Here is a 26208-nt window from a genome sequence, read left to right on the forward strand (position 1 = left end):
TTAGCCCCTGGAAAATACGTCAGATGTTTGTGACAGGAATCCTGGAGTAGTGATTGAGGCCGGTACTGTAGATTTGTCCCAGGTTTATGAGCTGGATGTTTTGTTGCTTTGCCAAGAGCTTTTTGGTCTTTGGTAAAATTAGTGGTGGGCAACGATTAATCACATGAAATATTTTGCGATTAACTGCGATTAATCGTGCTGATAGGCACATAAGTGCCGCTTACCTAAAATCTCGTTGCCAGGGGTTCCATGCTCGTTGCCAGGTGGGATTACATGCTTGTTGCCAAGGGAGATTGCATGCTTGTTGCCAAGGGAGATTGCATGCTTGTTGCTATAGTGGGTTTCATGCTTGTTGCCAGGGTTTTGTGCTCCATGCTGGGGGGGGGGTTACTTGCTCCATGCCAGGGGGAAGGTGGGTTCCTTGCTCGTTGCCAGGGGGAAGGTGGGTTCCTTGCTCCATGCCAGGGGTGTGGTGGGTTGCTTGCTTCCTTCCAGGGGGTGGTGGGTTCCTTGCTCCATGCCAGTGGGGTTGTGGGTTGCTTGCTTCCTTCCAGGGGGTTGGTGGGTTCCTTGCTCATTGCCAGGGGTGGGGGTTCCTTGCTCGTTGCCAGGGGGGTGGTGGGTTTTTTGCTTCCTTCCAGGGGGAGGGGGTGTTTCCTTGCTCGTTGCCAGGGGTTGCAGGGTCCACAGCGCTCCTGGAATCCGCACTTCCGGGTAGCGCTGGTCACTCTGCACATCCCTGACAGACGCTAGAGGTAAAGGAGCACCTCTAGCGTCTGTCTCCTTCACAGCGGCGGCCATATTTGGAGGGGCGCAGGGTCTCCGTCAGCATGTGGACAGAGACTCTGCACCCCTGCGGTGAAGACCGGTCCGTTTCCCCGTGCCCGGCAGCCCCCGTCTCCCAATCCTTGCCACGGCAGCGCCCCATCCCGCCGTGCGCCCGACCCCCCACGCGTTAACGGCGATAATAAATTTAATCGCCGTTAATATGCTGGCGCGTTAACACGATATTAACGATATATATATGTGCGCCTGTTGTAATTAATAATAGATGTAAGGGTTTGGAGTGCCATAGATATCATACTGGAGCTAGTTCCTATCTGCGAACAAGAAAACGAACCTATGACTCGGGTTATTGTCATCTGATGTATAATAATATATTAAAATCTCAGATGTACCTTTATTTTCACTCCGTATGTTCAAAGACTTTGGATAAAACATCAAATTAGCTGCATTTGGCATATTAACCCTTTCAGTGCCAACATCTCTGAGAAATGCGCAAGTTTTCTGCTACAAATGCCGGCGTCGCTCACGTTGTTATATAAATGAATGGCACAGCGCCACTCTGGCACGCGTCTGTCCATGGGATGACACAGTACTGCGGTTACCAGACTTCGGTTACTACCGGTACGATCCATTGCCACTTCACGCTGCCACCCACACACTCTGGGCTCCGCCGGCCGCAGCTGCACCGGGTGCGCGCATGTGAGTGTATCGGACACAGCGTTTTGCATTGTGTTATCTGGCACTAAGAGGAGCTTGTCGCTGTTGCCATGGAGATACCCCAGCGTCTATTGCATGGGTCTTTAAACTGTGGCCCTCCAGATGTCATGAAACTACTAATCCCAGCATGCCTTGCCACAGTTTTAACACTCCCTTATAGCAAAACTGTGGCAAGGCATGCTGGGATTTGTAGTTTCACAACATCTGGAGGGCCGCAGTTTGAAGACCCATGGTCTATTGTGTGTTGAAACTGAAATTTAAATTGCAGTGTAAAAATAATGCAGCCAGTATTTACCCTGCACAGAAACAAAATAACTCACACAAACCTAACTCTCTCTGCACATGTTACATCTGCCCCACCTGCAGTGCACATGGTTTTGCCCATTTTGAGAACAAATTTGTACTGAGCTCAGATCTGAATAAGACCCTATGTGATCATTAGAAGGGGACAGAGCAGCTCATTTAACAAACCGGTAAAAGGTACAGTACAGTATATAGTACACTTGTTATATGAAGATGTTACCTTTTCTGTGTATTACATGTTTCTAATAAGTTATGTGGAAAGTGCAGGTCTATTGAGTCTTTCATAGGTGGAGAGCAAGTACAAACTCCAGTTACATGACTAGCCTATCCCTCCTCCTTGTCATTTGTTTTTTTGTTTGCTATGTGCGGCGCTGCTGACACTTTGTGGCGCCTTATAAATAAACAAACTACTACTACTATTAATTACAACAAGCGCTGGGGATTTCCGCATTTCCACCTGGGTACGTGTGATAAAGGGCTGTCAGGCTGGACGATCCCTCTCTCACTGCCTGGGGAGATGGACTGTGAGGGTCACACCTGGTACAAGCCATTCAGGAATGGTGTCTATGCAGTAAAGGTGTTCTCTTCTGCTTATTTATACAGGCACAGGTCAGCTGCACCAGAGACCCTGGTATATACTGTATATGATATTTACATAGGAAAGGACTGACAAATAAAGCTGGTCCAGTTATTGTTCCCCTCTGCTGGTAATAGCCTGTAACATGGCTGCAGTCTCCTCCCAATGATCTGCACTGGGTCTGTCAGGGGCTGAAATGTGAAGACCAATATTTACATTTTTTTTTTCTTCTAATTATCATTTTGGAATGCATTGGTGGCATTGTCTGCACCTCTCTGCAGCATAGTATATTATGTTCCCATAGTTCTTCACCATACCTCCCAATATGGAGGGACACAATGCTGTATTCCTGTTCCATCTATGATTACCATCACCTGTGTGGAAGCACCTTTCTTATCCAGTAACCTGTGGTGAGCCACAGGTGATGACAATCCTACATCAGGAGGGCAGTGCAGGAGCAGAGCATGGTGTCCTCCTGCAGAGGGTCATGTTGGGAGGTAGGTTTCACTGTATTATTACTGACCATTAACACTTCGTTGGTGAAGTCTGGGTGTCTGTCCCCTAAGAATTTGCACAAAGCAATGCAGGGACTTGTTGGGGAGGAGGTATATTCAGGTGCACTGGCTGCGACTGTACAGGTGTACTGACTGCATTATACTGTGACTGTACAGGTGCACTGGCTGCATTATACTCTGACTGTACAGGTGCACTGGCTGCATTATACTGTGACTGTACAGGTGCACTGGCTGCATTATACTCTGACTGTACAGGTGCACTGGCTGCATTATACTATGACTGTACGGGTGCACTGGCTGAATTATACTGTGACTGTACAGGTGCACTGGCTGCATTATACTATGACTGTACGGGTGCACTGGCTGAATTATACTGTGACTGTACAGGTGCACTGGCTGCATTATACTGTGACTGTACAGGTGCACTGGCTGCATTATACCGTCACTGTACAGGTGCACTGGCTGCATTATACTCTGACTGTACAGGTGCACTGGCTGCATTATACTCTGACTGTACAGGTGCACTGGCTGCATTATACTGTGACTGTACAGGTGCACTGGCTGCATTATACTCTGACTGTACAGGTGCACTGGCTGCATTATACTGTGGCTGTACAGGTGCACTGGCTGCATTATACTCTGACTGTACAGGTGCACTGGCTGCATTATACTATGACTGTACGGGTGCACTGGCTGAATTATACTGTGACTGTACAGGTGCACTGGCTGCATTATACTATGACTGTACGGGTGCACTGGCTGAATTATACTGTGACTGTACAGGTGCACTGGCTGCATTATACTGTGACTGTACAGGTGCACTGGCTGCATTATACCGTCACTGTACAGGTGCACTGGCTGCATTATACTCTGACTGTACAGGTGCACTGGCTGCATTATACTCTGACTGTACAGGTGCACTGGCTGCATTATACTGTGGCTGTACAGGTGCACTGGCTGCATTATACTGTGACTGTACAGGTGCACTGGCTGCATTATACTATGACTGTACGGGTGCACTGGCTGAATTATACTGTGACTGTACAGGTGCACTGGCTGCATTATACTGTGACTGTACAGGTGCACTGGCTGCATTATACCGTCACTGTACAGTTGCACTGGCTGCATTATACCGTCACTGTACAGGTGCACTGGCTGCCCTGGACCTGTCCCAGAGTAGTGTTAGGGACTTGTCCTATTGAGGTAACCTGGATGCGGTGGACAAGCCCATACTAATGGCCATTACTATGCTAATAACCTCAAATGCAATATAGCAAGATATTAAAAGGTCTAGCATATATATTTAGTGTGCACCTGCAAACTCCTCCTCCTGCTTGCTGCACTACAAGTCTCAGCAGGTAGCACCTCATATGTCCAGGGTGTGCAGTTTAGGGCCCCTCCCCCTATGTATTATACTGCGACTGTACAGGTGCACTGGCTGCATTATACTGCGACTGTACAGGTGCACTGGCTGCATTATACTGCGACTGTACAGGTGCACTGGCTACATTATACTGCGACTGTACAGGTGCACTGGCTGCATTATACTGCGACTGTACAGGTGCACTGGCTGCATTATACTGCGACTGTACAGGTGCACTGGCTGCATTATACTGCGACTGTACAGGTGAACTGGCTGCATTATACTGTGACTGTACAGGTGCGCTGGCTGCATTATACTGTGACTGTACCGGTGCACTGGCTGCATTATACTGTGACTGTACAGGTGCACTGGCTGCATTATACTGTGACTGTACAGGTGCACTGGCTGCATTATACTGCGACTGTACAGGTGAACTGGCTGCATTATACTGTGACTGTACTGGCTGCATTATACTGTGACTACACTGGCTGCATTATACTGTGACTGTACCGGTGCACTGGCTGCATTATACTGCGACTGTACAGGTGCACTTGCTGCATTATACTGCGACTGTACAGGTGCACTGGCTACATTATACTGCGACTGTACAGGTGCACTGGCTGCATTATACTGCGACTGTACAGGTGCACTGGCTGCATTATACTGCGACTGTACAGGTGTACTGGCTGCATTATACTGCGACTGTACAGGTGAACTGGCTGCATTATACTGTGACTGTACAGGTGCGCTGGCTGCATTATACTGTGACTGTACAGGTGCACTGGCTGCATTATACTGTGACTGTACAGGTGCACTGGCTGCATTATACTGCGACTGTACAGGTGAACTGGCTGCATTATACTGTGACTGTACCGGTGCACTGGCTGCATTATACTGTGACTGTACAGGTGCACTGGCTGCATTATACTGTGACTGTACAGGTGCACTGGCTGCATTATACTGCGACTGTACAGGTGAACTGGCTGCATTATACTGTGACTGTACCGGTGCACTGGCTGCATTATACTGTGACTGAACAGGTGCACTGGCTGCATTATACTGTGATTGTACAGGTGCACTGGCTGCATTATACTGTGACTGTACAGGTGCACTGGCTGCATTATACTGTGACTGTACAGGTGCACTGGCTGCATTATACTGTGACTGTACAGGTGCACTGGCTGCATTATACTGTGACTGTACTGGATACATTATACTGTGACTACACTGGCTGCATTATACTGTGACTGTACATGAGCACTAGCTGCATTATACTGTGACTGTACTGGATACATTATACCATGGGTCCTCAAACTGCGGCCCTCCAGATGTTGTGAAACTACAAATCCCAGCATGCCTTGCCACAGTTTTAACACTCCCTTATAGCAAAACTGTGGCAAGGCATGCTGGGATTTGTAGTTTCACAACATCTGGAGGGCCGCAGTTTGAGGACCCATGCATTATACTGTGACTACACTGGCTGCATTATACTGTGACTGTACATGAGCACTGGCTGCATTATACTGTGACTGTACTGGCTGCATTATACTGTGACTGTACTGGCTGCATTATACTGTGACTGTACTGGATACATTATACTGTGACTACACTGGCTGCATTATACTGTGACTGTACTGGCTGCATTATACTGTGGCTGTACAGGTGCACTGGCTGTATTATACTGTGACTGTACAGGTGCACTGGCTGCATTATACTGTGACTGTACCGGTGCACTGGCTGCATTATACTGTGACTGTACCGGTGCACTGGCTGCATTATACTGTGACTGTACCGGTGCACTGGCTGCATTATACTGTGGCTGCATTATACTGTGACTGTACCGGTGCACTGGCTGCATTATACTGTGACTGTACCGGTGCACTGGCTGCATTATACTGTGACTGCACTGGCTGCATTATACTGTGACTGTACCGGTGCACTGGCTGCATTATACTGTGACTGTACTGGTGCATTGGCTGTATTATACTGTGACTGTACTGGCTGCATTATACTGTGACTGTACCGGTGCACTGGCTGCATTATACTGTGACTGTACTGGCTGCATTATACTGTGACTGTACAGGTGCACTGGCTGCATTATACTGTGGCTGTACAGGTGCACTGGCTGCATTATACTGTAACTGTACTGGCTGCATTATACTGTGGCTGTACAGGTGCACTGGCTGCATTATACTTTGGCTGTACAGGTGCACTTGCTGCATTATACTGTACAGGTGCACTGGCTGCATTATACTCTGACTGTACAGGTGCACTTGCTGCATTATACTCTGACTGTACAGGTGCACTGGCTGCATTACACTGTGGCTGTACAGGTGCACTGGCTGCATTATACTGTGACTGTACAGGTGCACTGGCTGCATTATACTATGACTGTACGGGTGCACTGGCTGCATTATACTGTGACTGTACCGGTGCACTGGCTGCATTATACTGTGACTGTACAGGTGCACTGGCTGCATTATACCGTCACTGTACAGTTGCACTGGCTGCATTATACCGTCACTGTACAGGTGCACTGGCTGCCCTGGACCTGTCCCAGAGTAGTGTTAGGGACTTGTCCTATTGAGGTAACCTGGATGCGGTGGACAAGCCCATACTAATGGCCATTACTAGGCTAATAACCTCAAATGCAATATAGCAAGATATTAAAAGGTCTAGCATATATATTTAGTGTGCACCTGCAAACTCCTCCTCCTGCTTGCTGCACTACAAGTCTCAGCAGGTAGCACCTCATATGTCCAGGGTGTGCAGTTTAGGGCCCCTCCCCCTATGTATTATACTGCGACTGTACAGGTGCACTGGCTGCATTATACTGCGACTGTACAGGTGCACTGGCTGCATTATACTGCGACTGTACAGGTGCACTGGCTACATTATACTGCGACTGTACAGGTGCACTGGCTGCATTATACTGCGACTGTACAGGTGCACTGGCTGCATTATACTGCGACTGTACAGGTGCACTGGCTGCATTATACTGCGACTGTACAGGTGAACTGGCTGCATTATACTGTGACTGTACAGGTGCGCTGGCTGCATTATACTGTGACTGTACCGGTGCACTGGCTGCATTATACTGTGACTGTACAGGTGCACTGGCTGCATTATACTGTGACTGTACAGGTGCACTGGCTGCATTATACTGCGACTGTACAGGTGAACTGGCTGCATTATACTGTGACTGTACTGGCTGCATTATACTGTGACTACACTGGCTGCATTATACTGTGACTGTACCGGTGCACTGGCTGCATTATACTGCGACTGTAAAGGTGCACTTGCTGCATTATACTGCGACTGTACAGGTGCACTGGCTACATTATACTGCGACTGTACAGGTGCACTGGCTGCATTATACTGTGACTGTACAGGTGCACTGGCTGCATTATACTGCGACTGTACAGGTGTACTGGCTGCATTATACTGCGACTGTACAGGTGAACTGGCTGCATTATACTGTGACTGTACAGGTGCGCTGGCTGCATTATACTGTGACTGTACAGGTGCACTGGCTGCATTATACTGTGACTGTACAGGTGCACTGGCTGCATTATACTGCGACTGTACAGGTGAACTGGCTGCATTATACTGTGACTGTACCGGTGCACTGGCTGCATTATACTGTGACTGTACAGGTGCACTGGCTGCATTATACTGTGACTGTACAGGTGCACTGGCTGCATTATACTGCGACTGTACAGGTGAACTGGCTGCATTATACTGTGACTGTACCGGTGCACTGGCTGCATTATACTGTGACTGAACAGGTGCACTGGCTGCATTATACTGTGATTGTACAGGTGCACTGGCTGCATTATACTGTGACTGTACAGGTGCACTGGCTGCATTATACTGTGACTGTACAGGTGCACTGGCTGCATTATACTGTGACTGTACAGGTGCACTGGCTGCATTATACTGTGACTGTACTGGATACATTATACTGTGACTACACTGGCTGCATTATACTGTGACTGTACATGAGCACTAGCTGCATTATACTGTGACTGTACTGGATACATTATACTGTGACTACACTGGCTGCATTATACTGTGACTGTACATGAGCACTGGCTGCATTATACTGTGACTGTACTGGCTGCATTATACTGTGACTGTACTGGATACATTATACTGTGACTACACTGGCTGCATTATACTGTGACTGTACTGGCTGCATTATACTGTGGCTGTACAGGTGCACTGGCTGTATTATACTGTGACTGTACAGGTGCACTGGCTGCATTATACTGTGACTGTACCGGTGCACTGGCTGCATTATACTGTGACTGTACCGGTGCACTGGCTGCATTATACTGTGACTGTACCGGTGCACTGGCTGCATTATACTGTGGCTGCATTATACTGTGACTGTACCGGTGCACTGGCTGCAGTATACTGTGACTGTACCGGTGCACTGGCTGCATTATACTGTGACTGCACTGGCTGCATTATACTGTGACTGTACCGGTGCACTGGCTGCATTATACTGTGACTGTACTGGTGCATTGGCTGTATTATACTGTGACTGTACTGGCTGCATTATACTGTGACTGTACCGGTGCACTGGCTGCATTATACTGTGACTGTACTGGCTGCATTATACTGTGACTGTACAGGTGCACTGGCTGCATTATACTGTGGCTGTACAGGTGCACTGGCTGCATTATACTGTAACTGTACTGGCTGCATTATACTGTGGCTGTACAGGTGCACTGGCTGCATTATACTTTGGCTGTACAGGTGCACTTGCTGCATTATACTGTACAGGTGCACTGGCTGCATTATACTCTGACTGTACAGGTGCACTTGCTGCATTATACTCTGACTGTACAGGTGCACTGGCTGCATTATACTCTGACTGTACGGGTGCACTGGCTGCATTATACTGTGGCTGTACAGGTGCACTGGCTGCATTATACTGTGACTGTACAGGTGCACTGGCTGCATTATACTGTGACTGTACCGGTGCACTGGCTGCATTATACTGTGACTGTACTGGCTGCATTATACTGTGACTGTACCGGTGCACTGGCTGCATTATACTGTGACTGTACTGGCTGCATTATACTGTGACTGTACAGGTGCACAGGTACATTATACTGTGACTGACTGTACAGGTGCACTGGCTGCATTATACTGTGGCTGTACAGGTGTACTGGCTGCATTATACTGTGGCTGTGCAGGTGCACTAGCTGCATTATACTGTACAGGTGCACTGGCTGCATTATACTGTGACTGTACAGGTGCACTGGCTGCATTATACTCTTGACTGTACAGGTGCACTGGCTGCATTATACTATGACTGTACGGGTGCACTGGCTGCATTATACTCTGACTGTACAGGTGCACTGGCTGCATTATACTGTGGCTGTACAGGTGCACTGGCTGCATTATACTGTGGCTGTGCAGGTGCACTAGCTGCATTATACTGTACAGGTGCACTGGCTGCATTATACTGTACAGGTGCACTGGCTGCATTATACTCTGACTGTACAGGTGCACTGGCTGCATTATACTGTACAGGTGCACTGGCTGCATTATACTGTGACTGTACAGGTGCACTGGCTGCATTATACTCTGACTGTACAGGTGCACTGGCTGCATTATACTATGACTGTACGGGTGCACTGGCTGCATTATACTCTGACTGTACAGGTGCACTGGCTGCATTATACTGTACAGGTGCACTGGCTGCATTATACTGTGACTGTACAGGTGCACTGGCTGCATTATACTGTGACTGTACAGGTGCACTGGCTGCATTATACTATGACTGTACAGGTGCACTGGCTGCATTATACTATGACTGTACGGGTGCACTGGCTGCATTATACTGTGGCTGTACAGGTGCACTGGCCGCGTTATACTGTGACTACACTGGATACATTATACTGTGACTACATACAGTAAGCCTATGTTGGATTTTGTTAATGAGGCTGAAGGTCCACAGTGACTGAGTATAACACCCGGCGGCTCAAAGTGACTGAGTATAACACCCGGCGGCTCACAGTGACTGAGTATAGCACCCGGCGGCTCACAGTGACTGAGTATAGCACCCGGCGGCTCACAGTGACTGAGTATAACACCCGGCGGCTCAAAGTGACTGAGTATAACACCCGGCGGCTCACAGTGACTGAGTATAGCACCCGGCGGCTCACAGTGACTGAGTATAGCACCCGGCGGCTCACAGTGACTGAGTATAACACCCGGCGGCTCACAGTGACTGATTATAGCACCCGGCGGCTCACAGTGACTGATTATAGCACCCGGTGGCTCACAGTGACTGAGTATAGCACCTGGCGGCTCACAGTGACTGAGTATAGCACCCGGCGGCTCACAGTGACTGAGTATAGCACCCGGCGGCTCACAGTGACTGAGTATAGCACCGGGCGGCTCACAGTGACTGAGTATAGCACCGGGCGGCTCACAGTGACTGAGTATAGCACCGGGCGGCTCACAGTGACTGAGTATAGCACCGGGCGGCTCACAGTGACTGAGTATAGCACCGGGCGGCTCACAGTGACTGAGTATAGCACCGGGCGGCTCACAGTGACTGAGTATAGCACCCGGCGGCTCACAGTGACTGAGTATAGCACCGGGCGGCTCACAGTGACTGAGCATAGCACCGGGCGGCTCACAGTGACTGAGTATAGCACCGGGCGGCTCACAGTGACTGAGTATAGCACCGGGCGGCTCACAGTGACTGAGTATAGCACCGGGCGGCTCACAGTGACTGAGTATAGCACCGGGCGGCTCACAGTGACTGAGTATAGCACCTGGCGGCCTATGTTTCTGATGTATCAGGACTATGTGGTGTAGCCTGGAAGCACCACTGCTTGAATAGGTTACAATGTAACAGTCCCCCTCATCACTGTAATGGTTGTTGTGTATGACTGACCCGGTGTATAGTATACAAGCAGACATGGCGGGAGGAGAGACCCAGTACACGTGCCCCCCCAGTGTCCGCAGCGGCGATGGATTAGAGTGGAGAGGGATTACATTATCTTCCCTTGGCACTCTGTTCTGATCGCCATGTCAGCGCCGACTCTGTAACACAATTACTTACCCTTCTGAGGAGCTGTCAGTGTTGGTAAACTCAAGCGGCTAAACTACATTACCGAGCAATCTGCTTGATCCTGTGAAGTTATTAATAGTTTATTGATTTTGCCCTATTGCTGCTGAAAGTATCTCCATCCTGAGCCGCTGTTATCTGAGTCCTGACTACTGACTGCTAGGCAGCCCCTGATCGATACACCTCCCTTCCCAGAGAGAATGTGCAGTCTGTGTTCTTAATCCACTTTAGGAAGGGTCTGTGCTCACGAGGAGCAGATACCAGGTGGTAAATCACAACACTACATCTCAGTACATGCCAAGTGGAGGAACAGCCGGAGGACCCCAACTAACATGACACAGAAGGTTATAATACAGCCACGGAGAGGGTTCTAGAGCACCGTGAGGGTTCCACTGCCTAGTCCCCTCCATGGCAGGGACTGTGATGCTTTGTATCAGGAGACACCCCACATCCAGACCGGTGTTACTGTGTATCAGGAGAGACACCCCACATCCAGACCGGTGACTGTTACTGTGTATCAGGAGACACCCCACATCCAGACCGGTGACTGTTACTGTGTATCAGGAGAGACCCCACATCCAGACCGGTGACTGTTACTGTGTATCAGGAGACACCCCACATCCAGACCGGTGACTGTTACTGTGTATCAGGAGAGACACCCCACATCCAGACCGGTGACTGTTACTGTGTATCAGGAGAGACACCCCACATCCAGACCGGTGACTGTTACTGTGTATCAGGAGAGACACCCCACATCCAGACCGGTGACTGTTACTGTGTATCAGGAGAGACCCCCACATCCAGACCGGTGACTGTTACTGTGTATCAGGAGAGACCCCACATCCAGACCGGTGACTGTTACTGTGTATCAGGAGAGACCCCACATCCAGACCGGTGACTGTTACTGTGTATCAGGAGACACCCCACATCCAGACCGGTGACTGTTACTGTGTATCAGGAGAGACCCCACATCCAGACCGGTGACTGTTACTGTGTATCAGGAGAGACACCCCACATCCAGACCGGTGACTGTTACTGTGTATCAGGAGAGACCCACATCCAGACCGGTGACTGTTACTGTGTATCAGGAGAGACACCCCACATCCAGACCGGTGACTGTTACTGTGTATCAGGAGACACCCCACATCCAGACCGGTGACTGTTACTGTGTATCAGGAGAGACACCCCACATCCAGACCGGTGTTACTGTGTATCAGGAGAGACCCACATCCAGACCGGTGACTGTTACTGTGTAACAGGAGAGACCCCACATCCAGACCGGTGACTGTTACTGTGTATCAGGAGACACCCCACATCCAGACCGGTGACTGTTACTGTGTATCAGGAGACACCCCACATCCAGACCGGTGACTGTTACTGTGTATCAGGAGAGACCTCACATCCAGACCGGTGACTGTTACTGTGTATCAGGAGACGCCCCACATCCAGACCGGTGACTGTTACTGTGTATCAGGAGACACCCCACATCCAGACCGGTGACTGTTACTGTGTATCAGGAGACACCCCACATCCAGACCGGTGTTACTGTGTATCAGGAGAGACACCCCACATCCAGACCGGTGACTGTTACTGTGTATCAGGAGAGACACCCCACATCCAGACCGGTGACTGTTACTGTGTATCAGGAGAGACACCCCACATCCAGACCGGTGTTACTGTGTATCAGGAGACCCCCCACATCCAGACCGGTGACTGTTACTGTGTATCAGGAGAGACACCCCACATCCAGACCGGTGTTACTGTGTATCAGGAGAGACCCACATCCAGACCGGTGACTGTTACTGTGTATCAGGAGAGACCCCACATCCAGACCGGTGACTGTTACTGTGTATCAGGAGACACCCCACATCCAGACCGGTGACTGTTACTGTGTAACAGGAGACACCCCACATCCAGACCGGTGACTGTTACTGTGTATCAGGAGACACCCCACATCCAGACCGGTGACTGTTACTGTGTATCAGGAGACACCCCACATCCAGACCGGTGACTGTTACTGTGTATCAGGAGAGACCTCACATCCAGACCGGTGACTGTTACTGTGTATCAGGAGACACCCCACATCCAGACCGGTGACTGTTACTGTGTATCAGGAGACACCCCACATCCAGACCGGTGTTACTGTGTATCAGGAGACACCCCACATCCAGACCGGTGACTGTTACTGTGTATCAGGAGAGACACCCCACATCCAGACCGGTGACTGTTACTGTGTAACAGGAGACACCCCACATCCAGACCGGTGACTGTTACTGTGTATCAGGAGACACCCCACATCCAGACCGGTGACTGTTACTGTGTATCAGGAGACACCCCACATCCAGACCGGTGACTGTTACTGTGTATCAGGAGAGACCTCACATCCAGACCGGTGACTGTTACTGTGTATCAGGAGACACCCCACATCCAGACCGGTGTTACTGTGTATCAGGAGACACCCCACATCCAGACCGGTGACTGTTACTGTGTATCAGGAGAGACACCCCACATCCAGACCGGTGACTGTTACTGTGTATCAGGAGACACCCCACATCCAGACCGGTGACTGTTACTGTGTATCAGGAGACACCCCACATCCAGACCGGTGACTGTTACTGTGTATCAGGAGACACCCCACATCCAGACCGGTGACTGTTACTGTGTATCAGGAGAGACCCCACATCCAGACCGGTGTTACTGTGTATCAGGAGACACCCCACATCCAGACCGGTGACTGTTACTGTGTATCAGGAGAGACACCCCACATCCAGACCGGTGACTGTTACTGTGTATCAGGAGACACCCCACATCCAGACCGGTGACTGTTACTGTGTATCAGGAGAGACACCCCACATCCAGACCGGTGACTGTTACTGTGTATCAGGAGAGACCCCACATCCAGACCGGTGACTGTTACTATGTATCAGGAGACACCCCACATCCAGACCGGTGACTGTTACTGTGTATCAGGAGAGACACCCCACATCCAGACCGGTGACTGTTACTGTGTATCAGGAGAGACACCCCACATCCAGACCGGTGACTGTTACTGTGTATCAGGAGAGACACCCCACATCCAGACCGGTGACTGTTACTGTGTATCAGGAGACACCCACATCCAGACCGGTGACTGTTACTGTGTATCAGGAGACACCCCACATCCAGACCGGTGACTGTTACTGTGTATCAGGAGAGACACCCCACATCCAGACCGGTGACTGTTACTGTGTATCAGGAGAGACCCCACATCCAGACCGGTGACTGTTACTATGTATCAGGAGACACCCCACATCCAGACCGGTGACTGTTACTGTGTATCAGGAGAGACACCCCACATCCAGACCGGTGACTGTTACTGTGTATCAGGAGAGACACCCCACATCCAGACCGGTGACTGTTACTGTGTATCAGGAGAGACACCCCACATACAGACCGGTGACTGTTACTGTGTATCAGGAGACACCCACATCCAGACCGGTGACTGTTACTGTGTATCAGGAGACACCCACATCCAGACCGGTGACTGTTACTGTGTATCAGGAGACACCCCACATCCAGACCGGTGACTGTTACTGTGTATCAGGAGACACCCCACATCCAGATCGGTGTTACTGTGTATCAGGAGAGACCCCACATCCAGACCGGTGACTGTTACTGTGTATCAGGAGACACCCCACATCCAGACCGGTGTTACTGTGTATCAGGAGAGACACCCCACATCCAGACCGGTGTTACTGTGTATCAGGAGAGACACCCCACATCCAGACCGGTGACTGTTACTGTGTATCAGGAGACACCCCACATCCAGACCGGTGTTACTGTGTATCAGGAGAGACACCCCACATCCAGACCGGTGACTGTTACTGTGTATCAGGAGACGCCCCACATCCAGACCGGTGACTGTTACTGTGTATCAGGAGACACCCCACATCCAGACCGGTGACTGTTACTGTGTATCAGGAGACACCCCACATCCAGACCGGTGACTGTTACTGTGTATCAGGAGACACCCCACATCCAGACCGGTGAATGTTACTGTGTATCAGGAGAGACACCCCACATCCAGACCGATGTTACTGTGTATCAGGAGAGACCCCACATCCAGACCGGTGTTACTGTGTATCAGGAGACACCCCACATCCAGACCGGTGACTGTTACTGTGTATCAGGAGAGACACCCCACATCCAGACCGGTGACTGTTACTGTGTATCAGGAGACACCCCACATCCAGACCGGTGACTGTTACTGTGTATCAGGAGAGACACCCCACATCCAGACCGGTGACTGTTACTGTGTATCAGGAGAGACCCCACATCCAGACCGGTGACTGTTACTATGTATCAGGAGACACCCCACATCCAGACCGGTGACTGTTACTGTGTATCAGGAGAGACACCCCACATCCAGACCGGTGACTGTTACTGTGTATCAGGAGAGACACCCCACATCCAGACCGGTGACTGTTACTGTGTATCAGGAGAGACACCCCACATCCAGACCGGTGACTGTTACTGTGTATCAGGAGAGACACCCCACATCCAGATCGGTGTTACTGTGTATCAGGAGAGACACCCCACATCCAGACCGGTGACTGTTACTGTGTATCAGGAGACACCCCACATCCAGACCGGTGTTACTGTGTATCAGGAGACACCCCACATCCAGACCGGTGTTACTGTGTATCAGGAGAGACACCCCACATCCAGACCGGTGACTGTTACTGTGTATCAGGAGAGACCCCACATCCAGACCGGTGACTGTTACTGTGTATCAGGAGAGACACCTCACATCCAGACCGGTGTTACTGTGTATCAGGAGACACCCCACATCCAGACCGGTGTTACTGTGTATCAGGAGAGACACCCCACATCCAGACCGGTGTTACTGTGTATCAGGAGACACCCCACATCCAGACCGGTGACTGTTACTGTGTATCAGGAGACACCCCACATCCAGACCGGTGTTACTGTGTATCAGGAGAGACACCCCACATCCAGACCGGTGACTGTTACTGTGTATCAGGAGACGCCCCACATCCAGACCGGTGACTGTTACTGTGTATCAGGAGACACCCCACATCCAGACCGGTGACTGTTACTGTGTATCAGGAGACACCCCACATCCAGACCGGTGACTGTTACTGTGTATCAGGAGACACCCCACATCCAGACCGGTGACTGTTACTGTGTATCAGGAGACACCCCACATCCAGACCGGTGACTGTTACTGTGTATCAGGAGAGACACCCCACATCCAGACCGGTGACTGTTACTGTGTATCAGGAGAGACACCCCACATCCAGACCGGTGTTACTGTGTATCAGGAGAGACACCCCACATCCAGACCGGTGTTACTGTGTATCAGGAGAGACACCCCACATCCAGACCGGTGACTGTTACTGTGTATCAGGAGACACCCCACATCCAGACCGGTGACTGTTACTGTGTATCAGGAGAGACACCCCACATCCAGACCGGTGACTGTTAAGGCCCCCATACACTATGCGATTTTCGGCCGATTTCACCCGATGTCGGCACTTTGGGCCGATATATCGGGTGAAATCGGCCAAAAATCGGATGTGTTTGACATCTGATCTGATCTGATGCGCGGTCCCGTGCCCATCGGATCTGATCAGGTGGTCGGACCTGCAGAACATAAGATATATCTGCATCTGACCCATCATGGGCACATCGTGGGTGCTTTTGCACCCATGATGTATCAGATCCGATATATCATATGTTTGGACCCTCCTCCCACCCCCACGCGTACATCACCGGAAGCCGGAAGACAGAAGCCACTGCAGCGTCTTGTCAGGCTGTCAGAGACGAGTCACAAATGAAGGGAGCGCTGAACGCAGTGAGCGGCAAAAGAAGAAGTGCTGCGTCGCCTCTGTGCTGAGCTCCGGCAGTGTACGGCACCACCTGATTGCCTGCGCGGCTCTCTGTAAGAATTTAACACAGGAGTCCACAGAGAGCCGTACAGACACCTACGCTGCTGCAGCTCAGCCCGGAGGTGATAGAGCACTGCTTTTTATATAAATACAGTAGGTATAGAGTTGATGGGCTAAGTAGTTCTTATCTGACATCAATTTCTATGTTTCTAGGTCCTTGGGGAACTTTACAAACGTGTGAGTTTATGGTGTGTAAGTTAATTGAAAAGGGGAAGATGTAGAGGGGATGAGTCTGACGCACAGGGAACATTTGTAAAGGAGGGATAAAAGCACAATCATTTAAGTGTTAATTTAATTAGGAATTAAGATAGTTAATATAATGGCCTGGCCTGGCGGGAGCTGGGCAGTGGTGGGGGCACGGAGGGTCAGGGCAGTTTCCTGGCAGCAGGTGCTGCTCCGGCTAAGCTGCCGCCTCCCCCTGCGGCCGCCGTTGGTTTGTCCGTGGCTCGTCCCTTCCTCCGCCTCCCCGGATGCTCGGGATGTGGCTGGGCCACTTGTCACACGGGGGGTTGGGGGGTGTTGGAGGCCTCTTTTCCTGCCGGCTTCCTGCTGGGGTTGGTGGGCGGGACACGCTGGTGTCCCCCTGTCGAGCTGTGGAGACCGGTGTGCACTGCTACAGCATATACAGAGAGCGCACAGTCAGTGACAGGTGAATTCGTATTTTAAAATACGGTAAATTACGGTACATCCAATTTGCATCAGATAAATCACATGAGATTCATCTGATGCAAATTGGATGTAAAAAATGGCACATCATGTGTCAAATTGGATGTAGCCTTCCTGGGAAGCTGCCGGGGAAGTTCAAGGGAAATCAGATGCAATTTATAGGTCAGACAAATCTTTCTAGTGTATGGGGGCCTTTACTGTGTATCAGGAGACACCCCACATCCAGACCGGTGACTGTTACTGTGTATCAGGAGACGCCCCACATCCAGACCGGTGACTGTTACTGTGTATCAGGAGAGACACCCCACATCCAGACCGGTGACTGTTACTGTGTATCAGGAGACACCCCACATCCAGACCGGTGACTGTTACTGTGTATCAGGAGAGACACCCCACATCCAGACCGGTGACTGTTACTGTGTATCAGGAGAGACCCCACATCCAGACCGGTGACTGTTACTGTGTATCAGGAGAGACCCCACATCCAGACCGGTGACTGTTACTGTGTATCAGGAGAGACACCTCACATCCAGACCGGTGACTGTTACTGTGTATCAGGAGACACCCCACATCCAGACCGGTGACTGTTACTGTGTATCAGGAGAGACACCCCACATCCAGACCGGTGACTGTTACTGTGTATCAGGAGAGACCCCACATCCAGACCGGTGACTGTTACTGTGTATCAGGAGAGACACCCCACATCCAGACCGGTGACTGTTACTGTGTATCAGGAGACACCCCACATCCAGACCGGTGACTGTTACTGTGTATCAGGAGACGCCCCACATCCAGACCGGTGACTGTTACTGTGTATCAGGAGAGACCTCACATCCAGACCGGTGACTGTTACTGTGTATCAGGAGACGCCCCACATCCAGACCGGTGACTGTTACTGTGTATCAGGAGACACCCCACATCCAGACCGGTGACTGTTACTGTGTATCAGGAGAGACCCCACATCCAGACCGGTGACTGTTACTGTGTATCAGGAGAGACACCCCACATCCAGACCGGTGACTGTTACTGTGTATCAGGAGAGACACCCCACATCCAGACCGGTGACTGTTACTGTGTATCAGGAGAGACACCCCACATCCAGACCGGTGACTGTTACTGTGTATCAGGAGAGACACCCCACATCCAGACCGGTGACTGTTACTGTGTATCAGGAGAGACACCCCACATCCAGACCGGTGACTGTTACTGTGTATCAGGAGAGACCCCCACATCCAGACCGGTGACTGTTACTGTGTATCAGGAGACACCCCACATCCAGACCGGTGACTGTTACTGTGTATCAGGAGACACCCCACATCCAGACCGGTGACTGTTACTGTGTATCAGGAGACACCCCACATCCAGACCGGTGACTGTTACTGTGTATCAGGAGAGACACCCCACATCCAGACCGGTGACTGTTACTGTGTATCAGGAGAGACACCCCACATCCAGACCGGTGTTACTGTGTATCAGGAGAGACACCCCACATCCAGACCGGTGACTGTTACTGTGTATCAGGAGACACCCCACATCCAGACCGGTGACTGTTACTGTGTATCAGGAGAGACACCCCACATCCAGACCGGTGACTGTTACTGTGTATCAGGAGACACCCCACATCCAGACCGGTGACTGTTACTGTGTATCAGGAGAGACCCCACATCCAGACCGGTGACTGTTACTGTGTATCAGGAGACACCCCACATCCAGACCGGTGACTGTTACTGTGTATCAGGAGAGACACCCCACATCCAGACCGGTGACTGTTACTGTGTATCAGGAGAGACACCCCACATCCAGACCGGTGACTGTTACTGTGTATCAGGAGACACCCCACATCCAGACCGGTGACTGTTACTGTGTATCAGGAGAGACCCCACATCCAGACCGGTGACTGTTACTGTGTATCAGGAGACACCCCACATCCAGACCGGTGACTGTTACTGTGTATCAGGAGAGACACCCCACATCCAGACCGGTGACTGTTACTGTGTATCAGGAGAGACACCCCACATCCAGACCGGTGACTGTTACTGTGTATCAGGAGACACCCCACATCCAGACCGGTGACTGTTACTGTGTATCAGGAGAGACACCCAACATCCAGACCGGTGACTGTTACTGTGTATCAGGAGACACCCCACATCCAGACCGGTGACTGTTACTGTGTATCAGGAGACACCCCACATCCAGACCGGTGACTGTTACTATGTATCAGGAGACACCCCACATCCAGACCGGTGACTGTTACTGTGTATCAGGAGACACCCCACATCCAGACCGGTGACTGTTACTGTGTATCAGGAGAGACACCCCACATCCAGACCGGTGACTGTTACTGTGTATCAGGAGAGACCCCACATCCAGACCGGTGACTGTTACTGTGTATCAGGAGAGACACCCCACATCCAGACCGGTGACTGTTACTGTGTATCAGGAGACACCCCACATCCATACCGGTGACTGTTACTGTGTATTAGGAGCTGTGTATTGGACCGCACTGCTTACTCTTGTTACTGAGCGTGGCAGGTGTGAGCTGTTGTATGCGTGGCCTCCCCACAGGAGCTGCACCGCACTGCTTATTGTTGTTACTGAGCGTGGAAGGTGTGAGCTGGTGTACACATGGCCTCCCCACAGGAGCTGCACTGCACTGCTTATTGTTGTTACTGAGCGTGGAAGGTGTGAGCTGGTGTACACGTGGCCTCCCCACAGGAGCTGCACTGCACTGCTTACTGTTGTTACTGAGCGTGGCAGGTGTGAGCTGGTGTACACGTGGCCTTCCCACAGGAGCTGCACTGCACTGCTTACTGTTGTTAGTGAGCGTGGCAGGTGTGAGCTGGTGTACACGTGGCCTTCCCACAGTAGCTGCACTGCTTACTGTTGTTACTGAGCGTGGCAGGTGTGAGCTGGTGTACACGTGGCCTTCCCACAGTAGCTGCACTGCACTGCTTACTGTTGTTACTGAGCGTGGCAGGTGTGAGCTGGTGTACACGTGGCCTTCCCACATGAGCTGCACTGCACTGCTTACTGTTGTTACTGAGCGTGGCAGGTGTGAGCTGGTGTACACGTGGCCTTCCCACAGGAGCTGCACTGCACTGCTTACTGTTGTTACTGAGCGTGGCAGGTGTGAGCTGGTGTACACATGGCCTCCCCACAGGAGCTGCACTGCACTGCTTACTGTTGTTACTGAGCGTGGCAGGTGTGAGCTGGTGTACACATGGCCTCCCCACAGGAGCTGCACTGCTTACTGTTGTTACTGAGCGTGGCAGGTGTGAGCTGGTGTACACATGGCCTCCCCACAGGAGCTGCACTGCTTACTGTTGTTACTGAGCGTGGCAGGTGTGAGCTGGTGTACACATGGCCTCCCCACAGGAGCTGCACTGCACTGCTTACTGTTGTTACTGAGCGTGGCAGGTGTGAGCTGGTGTACACATGGCCTCCCCACAGGAGCTGCACTGCACTGCTTACTGTTGTTACTGAGCGTGGCAGGTGTGAGCTGGTGTACACATGGCCTCCCCACAGGAGCTGCACTGCTTACTGTTGTTACTGAGCGTGGCAGGTGTGAGCTGGTGTACACATGGCCTCCCCACAGGAGCTGCACTGCTTACTGTTGTTACTGAGCGTGGCAGGTGTGAGCTGGTGTACACATGGCCTCCCCACAGGAGCTGCACTGCACTGCTTACTGTTGTTACTGAGCGTGGCAGGTGTGAGCTGGTGTACACATGGCCTCCCCACAGGAGCTGCACTGCTTACTGTTGTTACTGAGCGTGGCAGGTGTGAGCTGGTGTACACGTGGCCTTCCCACAGGAGCTGCACTGCACTGCTTACTGTTGTTACTGAGCGTGGCAGGTGTGAGCTGGTGTACACATGGCCTCCCCACAGGAGCTGCACTGCTTACTGTTGTTACTGAGCGTGGCAGGTGTGAGCTGGTGTACACATGGCCTCCCCACAGGAGCTGCACTGCACTGCTTACTCTTATTGGTTGTGTTTTCTCCTGATCCTGTTGCTGTAAGCAGGCCATTTGGTACTTGTGTATTATCACGGCGCCCAGTTTTGCTATGTACGGCACCGTAGGGAATTTTTTTTTTTTTAGTGTAATTTATTCACTGCTCTGTCAGCCCCGGTCCATCGTATCGCATCGCATGTCCCACAAAATCGCATGTGATCGCATGCGATTTTATAGAGTGTGCGATGCCATTATATTAGCTATACAATAATATGATTGTATGGCCCCAAAATAGGTTTAACTCACCCCCCCAACATCCACGCCACCCCGAAGCGTGGCGAGCGGTGGCGAAACGCGTCCTCCGACCTTTTCATTCCCCCACTATCCACGTCGGGGTGGAGTTGATTTTATATAGTGTGGCGAGCGCGAAGCGCGGCGAGCGGACGCCGATTACTTTACATGTATTCTGTGTCCCCACACTTCAGGCTCGGTGGCTCGCTGCGCTCGCCACACTGTATAAAATCAACTCCACGCCGACGTGGATAGTGAAAAGGTTGGAGGACACGTTCCGCTGCTGCTCGCCACACTTCGGGGTGGCGTGGATAGTGTGTGTGTGTGTGTGTGTGGGGGGGGGGGGGGCGTTAAACCTATTTTGAGGGACATACAATCATATTATTGTATCCCTAATTTCATGGCATCGACAAATGAAAAGGTTTGACATGTCTAAGGTTGACAGGATCAAAAGGTCAACATTGGGAAGGTCGACAGTGAAAAGAGTGACATGGGGTTTTTCACTTTTTTTTTTGTGCCGACAGGCGGTATTTCATGCCCTCCATCCACTTTGGTGCGTAGGGAGAATAAAATAGTGTGCCGAGCGCAGCGAGCCATGCGTGGGGACGCGCTACCCTTAGACGGTGTCTATGTCGACTGTGTCGATCGGGGATTAGGTGTCAGCACATAAGCAAGTTGTTGTTTTTTCTGGACAAAGTGTTAATTTTGTTCACTGCTTAAACAACCCCCCAATTACCCCCCTGTACGGGGGAGAGTGACCCGCTGGATGGGAGTGGCGGTAATATTTCCCGCATTGTCATACCGTGCCCATGATATCCGCTGTAATGATATGTTTCTGTGCGGCTCCCTGTCGGGGTTATTCTGTACCGGCGGCTGGAAGTGGCGCGTGGGCCGGGAGAATGCCGCAGTAATCGGCTCTGTGTCTTCCTGCATCCGCCTCTAATCTATTAAAGGTACTCTTTATCGCGGTGATCGCGACATCGCGGGCAGCACATAAACGGCCGCGACGCGATGCCCGCGATCACCGCGATTTTCCCATAGGGAACAATGTTAAAAAGCCTAATTGACCGCGATTTTGCATTCAATGCCTCAATGCCCGCGATTTTCCCATAGGAATCAATGTTAAATGGGCTACAGAGCCCAAATAGCCCCAATTAACCCTTAAATGTCCCCCCAATTTTTGTACGCCACCCCACGATCCACGCCAACCCGAAGCGTGGCGAGCGCAGCGAGCCCGCGAGGGGCGGCGGTACGCGTCCTCCGACCTTTTCATGCCCTACTATCCACGTCGGCGTGGAGTTGAGAATAGAATAGTGTGGCGAGCGCAGCGAGCCACCGAGCCCGAAGCGTGGCGAGCGCAGCGAGCCCCGCGAGGGGACGCGGATACCTTCACAGTTATACGCGTCCCCTCGCGGACTTCACAGGTGTCCGCGGCGACGCGGACACCTGTGAAGCCCGCGAAGGGACGCGTTTACCTGTGAAGGTATCCGCGTCCCCTCGCGGGGCTCGCTGCGCTCGCCACGCTTCGGGCTCGGTGGCTCGCTGCGCTCGCCACACTATTCTATTCTCAACTCCACGCCGACGTGGATAGTAGGGCATGAAAAGGTCGGAGGACGCGTACCGCCGCCCCTCGCGGGCTCGCTGCGCTCGCCACGCTTCGGGTTGGCGTGGATCGTGGGGTGGCGTACAAAAATTGGGGGGACATTTAAGGGTTAATTGGGGCTATTTGGGCTCTGTAGCCCATTTAACATTGATTCCTATGGGAAAATCGCGGGCATTGAGGCATTTTACAGTAAAATCGCGGTCAATCAGGCTTTTTAACATTGTTCCCTATGGGAAAATCGCGGTAATCGCGGGTACCCGATTTTGATGTACCCGCGATTTACCCGCGATTACCGCGATTTTTTACCCCCGACGCCCGCGATTCTGATCGCGGGCGCCGTTCTAGGTAAAGAGTACCCTATTAAATATCAGTGATGGTTCTGGCGCTGGGAGAGAATACGACCATTGTCACAGCTCATAAAGCCCCCGCGGCTCCCGGGCCCCTTACAGCGGGCTCTTATGTTTACGAGGTTCTGACTGTGGCGGTTATGTGTGCGTGGGAAGGTTCTGCCTGGCTGACATAATTAACCTATTCTCGTTCCCCCTCTCCCGGCAGGCTTCCGGAGGTGCGCATCTCAGACAACGGTCCTTACGAGTGCCACGTTGGGATATACGACAGGGCCACGCGGGAGAAAGTGGTGCTCGCTTCAGACAATGTATTCCTCAACGTCATGTGTGAGTATAGCATGCCAGGATGGACGGTAGCAGTGTGTTAGCACACTTACTGTATGTACATTGTGTCCCTATGATGGTGTAATGACAGGCAGGGCCCTCTCTCCTTTTGTCCCTCCCATAGCAGTTTCCATGCCTAGCCTGCTCCTCTCCATTTGTCTGTCTCCAAGACGGTGCAGGACTAGGCCAATCAGCTCCTAATGGTCATTTTTTAATGCACCCTGTACCATCACAATAGCTGATTTGTACTTTATCTCTCTCTCTCCAAGCTTTAATAAATAACCACTGTCCACTCAGCAACTCTAATACTGTGCGTTCAGCATTATATTGAGCCCTAAGCTTCCTCCCAGGACCTACCCAGTCTGTCATGTTCCTGCTGACATTTATTTTAGATATATCCATTTACTCCATGCTTTAATAGGATTTGTTGCTGTGTAACTTTGTAGCGCCCTTTAAATAAAACAAATGGTAATAATAATATCATGTAATGTACTATCAAGTGACTGGAAGACGAGACGTCCCTGCATTTCACTAATAGGCATGTACTGTACATACGTCATCCTCGTGTTATAGTGATGTGACATCACATACGTGTACTGGGCTGACATCACATACGTGTACTGGGCTGACGTCGTGTACCAGAATTCTCTATAGGTTCCTATAATCATGTGAGCTATGTAGATAGGGGGGTGGGGGACCAATGCTGCAACCTTTACTCCCCCCCCCCCCCCCTCACCCAGACCAGGCACTGCCAGCCACCTTCCTGATCCTTGGCATCTACCTGCTGTTCTGTACAGTACAGAGCGAATGCTGGATGAAGGAATGGCTTGCATAGCATTAACGCTCATCTTTATGGACCCTGTATCTCTGCGCCACCTCTCCTCTACCCCCTGGGGATACTCATTGTGTGGATGCTCAGTAAATAAGGTTTATTTGTATGAAGTAACTAATAACATGAGCAGTATATTACAGGTTGTCTGGCTGCCGCTCTGCTATTACCCTGTGCTTATGTTACACCTGGGATCACTGTAATCATGGCGGGCGCTAAAGCCACGGGGTATAGATAGAATGGGAGAACAACCTCATTTTATCGCACTTCACCTTTCATCGCTGTTTATTGCAACCCCAGTTGCATTTTGGTTTTATCACACAACTATAGGTAGATCAGAGAAAGGGGGATACACAGAGATCAGACAGGGGAGGGTGTGAGGTCCCTTTTATTCCGATCTGTGTGTATCGCACAGCCCCCACAGTGTGATCTCTGTGCGTCCCACAGCCCCCCTCAGTGTGATCTGTGTGTTTCCCACAGCCCCCCCCCCCCCCAGTGTGATCTGTGTGTATCACACCCCCCCCCCAGTATCATCTCTGTGTGTATCACACCCCCCCCAGTGTGATCTCTGTGTGTATCGCACAGCACCCCCCAGTGTGATCTGTGTGTATTGCACAGCCCCCTCCCAGTATCATCTCTGTGTGTATCACACCCCCCCCAGTGTGATCTCTGTGTGTATCGCACAGCACCCCCCAGTGTGATCTCTGTGTGTATCACACACCCCCTAGTGTAATCTATGTGTGTATCGCACACCCCCTCGTGTGATCTCTGTGTGTATCGCACAGCCCCCCAGTGTGATCTCCGTGAGTCCCACAACCCCCCAGTGCGATCTCTGTGTGTATCGCACAACCCCTCCCCCCCATTGTGATCTCTGCGTGTAGCACAGCCCCA

General features: G+C 51.2%; 1 protein-coding gene across 1 annotated transcript in view; it reads left to right on the plus strand.

Moving 5' to 3' along the window:
• Positions 1-26208, plus strand: part of IGSF21 (immunoglobin superfamily member 21) — a 400123-nt gene that overhangs the window by 203550 nt on the left and 170365 nt on the right. The window contains exon 4 of the mRNA XM_083161891.1: positions 24373-24491. Coding sequence (XP_083018017.1) covers positions 24373-24491 — 119 coding nt within the window. The remainder of the gene's footprint in view (positions 1-24372; positions 24492-26208) is intronic.

Source organism: Crinia signifera, chromosome 19 (genome assembly GCF_055691185.1).
Source record: "Crinia signifera chromosome 19, ASM5569118v1, whole genome shotgun sequence".
In the NCBI taxonomy this organism is placed as follows: domain Eukaryota; kingdom Metazoa; phylum Chordata; class Amphibia; order Anura; family Myobatrachidae; genus Crinia; species Crinia signifera.